This window comes from Chiloscyllium plagiosum, chromosome 1 (genome assembly GCF_004010195.1).
Source record: "Chiloscyllium plagiosum isolate BGI_BamShark_2017 chromosome 1, ASM401019v2, whole genome shotgun sequence".
Taxonomy (NCBI): domain Eukaryota; kingdom Metazoa; phylum Chordata; class Chondrichthyes; order Orectolobiformes; family Hemiscylliidae; genus Chiloscyllium; species Chiloscyllium plagiosum.
Window position 1 is genome coordinate 132,127,082 of NC_057710.1, and position 9,553 is coordinate 132,136,634.

Consider the following 9,553-nt stretch of genomic DNA (forward strand, 5'->3'; position numbering starts at 1 on the left):
TCCACTTCAGAAAAATACAAGTAATGGACTGAATCAGAAGTGGAAAGACAAATGTTAAACAGTGTTAAACAAGATAAAATCAGAATGTCAAATGAAGGCAGAAGCTATAGAATACATTAGGTAACCCCATTTTGCATTTAGAGTCATAGAGATGTACAGCATGGAAACAGACCCTTCGGTCCAACCCGTCCATGCCGACCAGATATCCCAACCCAATCTAGTCCCACCTGCCAGCACCCAGCTCATATCCCTCCAAACCCTTCCTATTCATATACCCATCCAAATGCCTCTTAAATGTTGCAATAGTACCAGCCTCCACCACATCCTCTGGCAGCTCATTCCATACACGTACCACGCTCTGCGTGAAAACATTGCCCCTTAGGTCTCATATCTTTCCCCTCTCACCCTAAACCTATGCCCTCTAGTTCTGGACTCCCTGATCCCAGGGAAAAGACTTTGTCTATTTATCCTATCCATGCCCCTCATAATTTTGTAAACCTCTATACGGTCACCCCTCAGCCTCCGATGCTCCAGGGAAAACAGCACTAGCCTATTCAGCCTCTCCCTGTGGCTCAGATCCTCCAACCCTGGCAACATTCTTGTAAATCTTTTCTGAACCCTTTCAAGTTTCACAATATCTTTCCGATAGGAAGGAGACCAGAATTGTACACAATATTCCAACAGTGGCCTAACCAATGTCCTATACAGCCGCAACATGACCTTCCAACTCCTGTACTCAATACTCTGACCAAGAAAGGAAAGCATATCAAACGCCTTCTTCACTATCCTATCTACCTGCGACTCCACTTTCAAGGAGCTATGAACCTGCATTCCAAGGTTTCGTTGTTCAGCAACACTCCCTAGGACCTTACCATTAGTGTATAAGTCCTGTTAAGATTTACTTTCCCAAAATGCAGCAGCTCGCATTTATCTAAATTAAACTCCATCTGCCACATCTCAGCCTATTGGCTCATCTGGTCCAGATCCTGTTGTAGTCTGAGGTAACCCTCTTCACTGTCTACCACACCCCCAATTTTAGTGTCATCTGCAAACTTACAAACTGTACCTCTTATGCTCGCATCCAAATCATTTATGTAAATGACAAAAAGTAGAGGACCCAGCACTGATCCTTGTGACAGTCCACTGATCACAGGCCTCCAGTCTAAAAAACAACTCTCCACCACCACCCTCTGTCTTCTACCTTTGAGCCAGTTCTGTATCCAAATGGCCAGTTGTTCCTGTATTCCATGAGATCTAACCTTGCTAACCAGTCTCCCATGGGGAACCTTGTCAAACATCTTACTGAAGTTCATATAGATCATATCAACTGCTCTGCCCTCATCGATCCTCTTTGTTACTTCTTCAAAAAACTCAATCAAGTTTGAGAGACATGATTTCCCATGCACAAAACCATGTTGACTATCCCGAATCCCCTTTCCAAATACATCTACATCCTGTCCCTCTGGATTCCCTCCAACAACTTGCCCACCACCGAGGTCAGGCTCACCGGTCTATAGTTCCCTGTCTTGTCTTTACCGCCCTTCTTAAACAGGGCACCACATTTGCCAACCTCCAGTCTTCCGGCACCTCATCTGTGACTATCAATGATACAAATATCTCAGCAAGAGGCCCAGCAATCACTTCTCTCGCTTCCCACAGAGTTCTCAGGTACATCTGATCAGGTCCTGGGAATTTATCCACCTTTAACCATTTCAAGACATCCAGCACTTCCTCCTCTGTAATCTGGACATTTTGCAAGATGTCACCATCTATTTCCCTACAGTCTATATCTTCCATATCCTTTTCCACAGTAAATACTGATGCAAAATATTCATTTAGTATCTCCCCCATTTTCTGTGGCTTCACACAATGGCTGCCTTGCTGATCTTTGAGGGATCCTATTCTCTCCCTACTTACCTTTTTGTCCTTAATATATTTGTAAAAACCCTTTGGATTCTCATTAATTTTATTTGCCAAAGCTATCTCATGTCCCCATTCAGCCCTCCTGATTTCCCTCTTAAGTATACCCCTACTTTCTTTGTACTCTAAGGATTCACTCGATCTATTCTGTCTATACCTGACTTATGCTTCCTTCTTTTTCTTAACAAAACCCTCAATTTCTTTAGTCATCCAGCATTCCCTACACCTACCAGCCTTCCCTTTCACCCTGACAGGAATATACTTTCTCTGGATTCATGTTGTTATCTCATTTCTGAAGGCTTCCCATTTTCCAGCCGTCCCTTTACCTACCTCCAATCAGCTTTCGAAAGTTTTTGCCTCATACCATCAAAATTGGCCTTTCTCCAATTTAGAACTTCAACTTTTAGATCTGGTCTATCCTTTTCCATCACTATTTTAAAACGAATAGAATAGTGGCCCCAAATGCTCCCCCACTGACACCTGAGTCATTTGCCCTGCCTTATTTCCCCAACAGTAGGTCAAGTTTTGCACCTTTTCTAGTAGGTACATCCACATACTGAATCAGAAAATTGTCTTGTAGGCACTTAAAAAATCCCTCTCCACCTAAACCTATAACACTATGGCAGTCCCAGTCAATTTTTAGAAAGTTAAAATCCCCTACCATAACTACCCTATTATTTTTACAGATAGCTGAAATCTCCTTACAAGTTTGTTTCTCAATTTCCCTCTGACTATTGGGGGGAGGGGTCTATAATACAATCCCAATAAGGTGATCATCCCTTTCTTATTTCTCAGTTGAAGCAAACAATTGCATTTCACTAGGTTAAAAAATTCCAAAAAACTTTTAACCTTATCAAAGATAATTAACTGTGATAAAAGGTGAAAGACCTTATATACAATATGAAAGAATTTGGATTTTAAAACTAGTGACATATGTAAGTTGGTTTATTTTTGTGAAGGGGTTTAAAATCAACTAGGTCAGGCATTTCAGAAAACTTATAAATTTGTATGTGCATCTTCGAATTGTTAAATGGAATTTTGGTTATTCTGTGGATTTTATGACAGGACAGAGAAAATATTGAAAGATATTAGCTGGCTTTTGAATAAATCGAAGATTGTTCTCAGTTTGAAAAAAAATCCAGAGTTTTTGGGAAGTTCAAAGGAGACCTAACTGGTGTGTCAGATGCAGGAATAGTTTCTCCTGGCAAAGAGATTGTTCTCAACAATTAAGTGAATAAAATTTACCTCGGAGGAAGAAAAAAGTTAATTTGTGAAACATCTAGATGAGGAGTATGTAGTTACAACTTTTCAGATTATTACAAGACTGGGGAAGTCTAACATCTCACTTGTTTGGATTTTCAGGGCAAAGACCTCAGTGCAAGCGAAGTGCAGCTCCGAATATCACTCAAGGTGATCAACACTACTTAGTAGTGAACTTAACTGGCACTATCACCTTAAAATTTGCACTTTTCATTATAGCATTGCAATATTTCAGAATTTAAAAACACATTCCAAACCCTCAAAAATACAGCTAAGGAGGATGAGAGAGAGCAGACACAAAGGATAGCCACTGCCTGACAAGAAACCCTTCACGAAAATCATCCTAATGGCAAAATATCACCGCTCCCTCATTGTCACTGGATAAAAATCTTGAAACACTACCAACACTATGGGTGTACAGCGGTCATATAGTCTGTATCAACTCAAGAGGAAACTTTCAACCATCTTTAAGGTTAAATTAGGAATAAGCAATAAATGTCAGCTGTCAATGAGGTCAACATCTCATGAATTAACATGAAAAGGTTCAAACATAAAACTTATATAATACTTAAAATTCTACTTTTTCCTTCCACACCTTTTTGAGCTAAGTGTTGGATTTATTGCTGATCCTCTAAATACGTCTACTCAAATTCGGCTTTTAGAGGATCATTCAGGTTGTTGTTCTTTAATTACAACAAATCTTAAACATAGGAGGTGCCGGTGTTGAACTGGGGTGGACAAAGAAATCACGTGACACCAGATTAGAGTCCAACAGGATTTCAAGTAAACCCGTGTCATATAAATCTTATAACAAGAAAGTTCTTAGTACTCCTGTTGGTGTCTAGAATGGACTTCTGTGGGCTCTTTCCTCAAAAAGAACTTTACCGCTCCTCAACTGATTTCCATGGCAGACATTTTGTCTCAGATTTAACAGCACAGGCATTATTAAATTTGTGTGATTATATTCAGCAATGTCCCATTTTGGAACAGATGAGAAAGAAAGAGTGCAGCCAATGCAAAACAACTGCATTCAGAATTTAAATCTATTCATAGGTCAGAGGGAGCGATGGGAAAGGAGAGTGAATAATGGATCGTTTGCCAAACACCAAGATGATAAACAATTGGCATTATCTATATTCCGTCCTTGATAAGGAGAATGAGGGCCTTTAAAACATTTAAGGGCTGGTGAAGCTAAAATAGCAACTGAAATTACCTGATGTGTATTAGTAATATCTAAAATATAAAATAGCTCATTTTAAACAACAATCCATTCTTTCTGGGATTGAAAATTAACAGCTGTGAGCATGGTGATTGGTACAGTAATTAAAAAAAAAGTAGATGCTTGCCCAATGAATCTATAACTACTGCTGCTTTTCAAAAACAAACTATTTCAACTCAGTCTTGGAGCTAAGGTGCTGGGGCAACTTGATAGATGAGAACCCAAGAAAAATTTTACATCATACAGACTCAATCTGTTGAAAATTGATAAATTGACAATTGTTCAATGAAGTTATTATTTCACCTTTAAAATAAAAATAAAATAATCTAAACAAGATTTCAGCAAGATTTTAAAATGTATTGTACTCCAATGTATTGTATTTTCACTTTTCTGCTCAGTGATAGGCCATATATCTTGGTAGGCAAAGAATTATGTCTAATAGTCAATTTGTGATAAAACATCCAAATTACAGTACAGATTTTAAATTTCAACCTTCAATGCGCAACCAAAAAATACTTCATATGCAAGCCATCTATTAACTGTAGATTATCACGCTAGACTAATGATTTATTTTAAAAACGATTTCTCGTGATGTAGTCAAAAAGGCTCTGAAGCTTCTTTCTTTTGTGACATAAATACATCAAAATTACGTTTTACATTCTATTTTGGCACAAACCTTTGCCTCCTATTCCTACCATAGTCTTTTATTCTCATTAATTTGCTCATTATCTGGAGCCTTCAAGGATCACATTCTGCCTTTACCGTGATATTGAAAGTAACAGAGCCCTCGAGCTGTGCGAATAACAAGCAAACCTTACTTCAGGTAGAAGGCTTGCAGGTTTAGTCAAAATTCCTCCCACATACACAACATTGGGCAAAGTCGGCCGAGGAAACTCCAGTGCTATATCCGTGCAAAGCATCCATAAACTGGAACCCTGTATTAAATCGTACATGGAGCGTTCAGGCTCAATTTTATATTTCAGCATAATTCTCTCATATTTTGGCAAGAACAGAAAATTCACACCAAAGCGTGACACCAAATATACTGCAATATTTGTAATTCGTTGAAATAAATTCATCTCATCTGTAAGGAGAGAGTTGAATTCTGGTACGTAGGCTAACGGTGTTGGAGCACCAACTTCTGTTGGGTACCAGAGACCAGTAGAAAAGACTGCATACTTCACTCCCAGAAGATGCGCAATGACAAAGCCACACATTTCATTTGGGTCCACCAAAAGCAAGTCAAACTTTTCCTCTTTGAGCTGTGCAATGAAACTCTGACTGCCAACCATGATGTCACAGTTCTTGGAGTAATGCTCCAGAATGTCAAAAAGTTCTAGTGCCGTTAGTCTTCCTGAGAAAATGTTTCGCATCTTAGATTGCAAAAATTCATCTGCTGTTGTGCTATTGAAGAAACCAGGATACCGCAGCAATCTAAAGTAATCTGATGAAGGGATTTCTCTACCTTCTGATACTGCAAACACAGTATCATGTCCATGCTCATGCAAAGCTTTAGCTAGAGTCTTGAAAATGTAGAGATGGCTTTCAAACATAATCGGCGGCACAATCACAATTTTGGCAGCCTTTGATATATCCACAAAGCACCAAAGTAGCATGAGGATTTGGAAATATAACTTCATGGCTGAAAATACAATAAAAACAACATCAGCACAAATTACATACACAAATGTGTTTATCCAGAATAGTTAACAATCATACAAAGTTCTATCTTTTTTTAATCTAAAAGGAGGACATGAAGTTTATACCATAACCAGTAAGAACATGTATTAATATTAACATGACAGCTTTAAAATCTCCTAAAATTATTTAATTTTTTGATGTGGTACCAAAAAAAATTAATTCAAAGTCAAAACATTGCTTAAAAATCATAATCACTATTATTATAAAATCAAACAAATACTATGTGCAGCAAAAGTATAGAACAACATGGAAAAGTATAGAACAACAAAACACACCTGGCCTTCATTTGGTGTACTTTTGCAATCTGCTGAGACAGGTTTATGCATCCTGCATCATATTATGGTTTTAAAATAGATAGTTAATGAGGCAGAAGATGTACTAATGTTAATTTAAAATTCTCTAGATTCAGGAAGTTTCATTGTATTAGAAAGTAGAAAATAGGCAATAAGTAGGAAGAGAAGCAGAAAATAGGAAACTAAAGGCCAGCCACCTTGATATTTGTCAAGTGACAAAGATCAAGATTGCTCATAAAGAATGTTATGTGCACTTAGAAACACAGAGGTAAAATTCGGAAAGGGTGAACAGGTTTTGTGAATAGGAAATCAGATTTAGTCAATTTATTAAATTTCTTTAAAGGAACAACATGTGCAGTGGATAAAAGGGAAGTTGGTAGATGTACTTTACTTTGATTTCCACAAGAGACAAGATGACAGATGAAAAGTTGTTTTGGAAAACAAAATTACAAAGTATGGGGATTACATGTTAGAATAGTTAGAATATGGACTGGCTGGCAGAAAACAGTGTGCATGAATGGACCTTTCTCACTGGCAAGATGTAAATGAATTGAGTAACAGATCACATTCTTTCCATTTTTTGGACTATAGTCTTTGGAGTAAAGCTTATTGATTCAACCCTAATCACGTAAAGTCTAAATAAAGTGCAGGGACCATTAAGCCTCACTTGGGTAGTGCACTGGAAATGAAGAACTTGTCTTCCTGGAGACATCACAAAAATTAAAAAGACTTCATAAACATATGCACAATTCCTCACTTTACTGATTTAGACCAAGGTTGACAATACACAGAACAAATTTCTGGACTAAGAATTAAATTATGACAAAAATAGATTCATGCTACACAAACAATTATGTACCACTGACATAAGCTTAACCTCTTTAGAAAAAAGACACACACACACACACACACACGCACGTGTTTCAAATAAACAGAAAAATTGGAAAGGCAGGTTATTGGTTTCACTCCACTGGAGTCATTGGGATGGTGTGACTTGTCAAGGGTTACTTCCTCTCTGGGTACTTTCACCTGCATGCAGTGATACACAGGGCAACCAATTAACTTATAAAATCTCTGGCTTATTGGTTAAGAGCCACGAATTATAGAAACCGATAAGCTAAAATAAATTGATTTTCTTCAAGCTATTTTCCTTAAAATGCAGAAAAATGGACAATTTCTTCCTCTAAAAGCTTATGCTAAAATTCTCACACTCTGGCTCCCAGATAGTCGAACAGCCTTTCACAGTGATGAAGACCTTCTGCTCATCAACACTGACAATTCATTGCCACTCCACAAACCAATTAGCTATTCATAAAATAGAGTCAAAGAGTCAAAGATGTGCAGCATGGAAACAGACCCTTCGGTCCAACCCGTCCATGCCGACCCAATTTAGTCCCACCTGCCAGCACCCGGCCCATATCCCTCCAAACCCTTCCTTATTCATATACCCATCCAAATGCCTCTTAAATGTTGCAATTGTACCAGCCTCCACCACATCCTCTCGAAGCTCATTTCATTCACGTGTGTGAACTGTGAGAAAATGTTGCCCTATAGGTCTCTTTTATATCTTTCCCCTCTCAACCTAAACTGATGCCCTCTAATTCTGGACTCCCCCACCACAGGGAAAAGACTTTGCCTATTTATCCTATTCTGCCCTTCATAATTTTGTAAACCTCTAGAAGGTCACCCCTCAGCCCCAGCCTGTTCAGCCTCTCCCCATAGCTCAAATCCTCCAACTCTGGTAACATCCTTGTAAATCTTTTCTGAACCCTTTCAAGTTTCACAACATCTTTCCGATAGGAAGGAGACCAGAATAGCATGCAACATTCCAACAGTGACCTGACCAATGTCCTGTACAGCTGCAACATGACCTCCCAACTCCTGTACTCAATACTCTGACCAATAAAGGAAAGCATACCAACGCCCTCTTCACTATCCTATCTACCTGCGACTCCACTTTCAAGGAGCTTTGAACCTGTATTCCAAGGTCTCTTTGTTCAGCAACACTCCCTAGGACCTTACCATTAAGTGTATAAGTCCTGCTAAGATTTACTTTCCCAAAATGTAGTACCTCGCATTTATCGGAATTAAACTCCATCTGCCACTTCTCAGCCCATTGGCTCATCTGATCCAGATCCTGTTGTAATCTGAGATAAACCTCTTCGCTGTCCACTACACCTCCAATTTTGGTGTCATCTGCAAACTTACTAACTGTACCTCTGTACGCATCCAAATCATTTATGTAAATTACAAAGAGTAATTTACCCAGCACCGATCCTTGTGACACTCCACTGGTCACAGGCCTCCAGTCTGAAAAACAACCCTCTACCACCACCCTCTATCTTCTACCTTTGAGCCAGTTCTGTATCCAAATGGCTAGTTCTCCCTGTATTCCACGAGATCTAACCTTGCTAACCAGTCTCCGATGGGAAACCTTGTTGAACGCCTTACTGAAGTCCATATATATCACATCTACTGCTCTGCCCTCATCAATCCTCTTTTTCACTTCCTCATAATACTCAATCAAGTCTGAGAGACATGATTTCCCATGCACAAAACCATGTTGACTATCCCTGATCAGTACTTGCCTTTCCAAATACATGTACATCCCACAAAAAGCTAGAAAGCTTTAATAAAAACACAAATTGCTGGTGGGACTCAGCAGATCATTTCAAGTCCAGTGACTCTGCTTTCTCGCCACAGATGCTGCCAGATCTGAGTTTCTCCAATAATTTGTTTTTGTTCCAATCAGCAATTATTACCAGACAAATCTCCCATTAGCTCCAGCTCATTTGGATTAATCACCCAGTGCTTGAGCAAATAGCAGTGTAAGCAGCACTTGCAGTGAGTGTCAGGTAACGTGTACCTTATAAAAGCATTAGCTGTTTAAAAAAGATAGTATTTATAAGACGGAATAGGTACAGGAACATGTTCCAGGTAGTTTGCCATCATATGTCATGACCAGAGCAATGATGAAACAAAATTCATTACTAGAGGTCAAAAGTAATACCACAGGCAGTTATTAGTTTTTGTTATTTATTTTCTAAAAACGGATGGGGTTACTTCACAATAAGTGTTTAACAAACACAGAGACAGAGACACACACACACACACACAGTGACAAGGGGGGGGGGGGGGGAGAAAAGAGTAGAGAAAGGGG

At 38.9% G+C, this 9,553-nt stretch overlaps 1 protein-coding gene across 2 annotated transcripts in view; it reads right to left on the bottom strand.

Moving 5' to 3' along the window:
* The window catches only part of ugt8 (UDP glycosyltransferase 8), an 85,791-nt gene that overhangs the window by 49,546 nt on the left and 26,692 nt on the right, over window positions 1-9,553 (bottom strand). For both annotated transcript variants that reach the window (XM_043696937.1, XM_043696927.1), the window contains exon 2: window positions 5,218-6,041. In XM_043696937.1, the coding sequence (XP_043552872.1) occupies window positions 5,218-6,039 (822 nt within the window). In that variant the 5' untranslated portion in view covers window positions 6,040-6,041. The remainder of the gene's footprint in view (window positions 1-5,217; window positions 6,042-9,553) is intronic.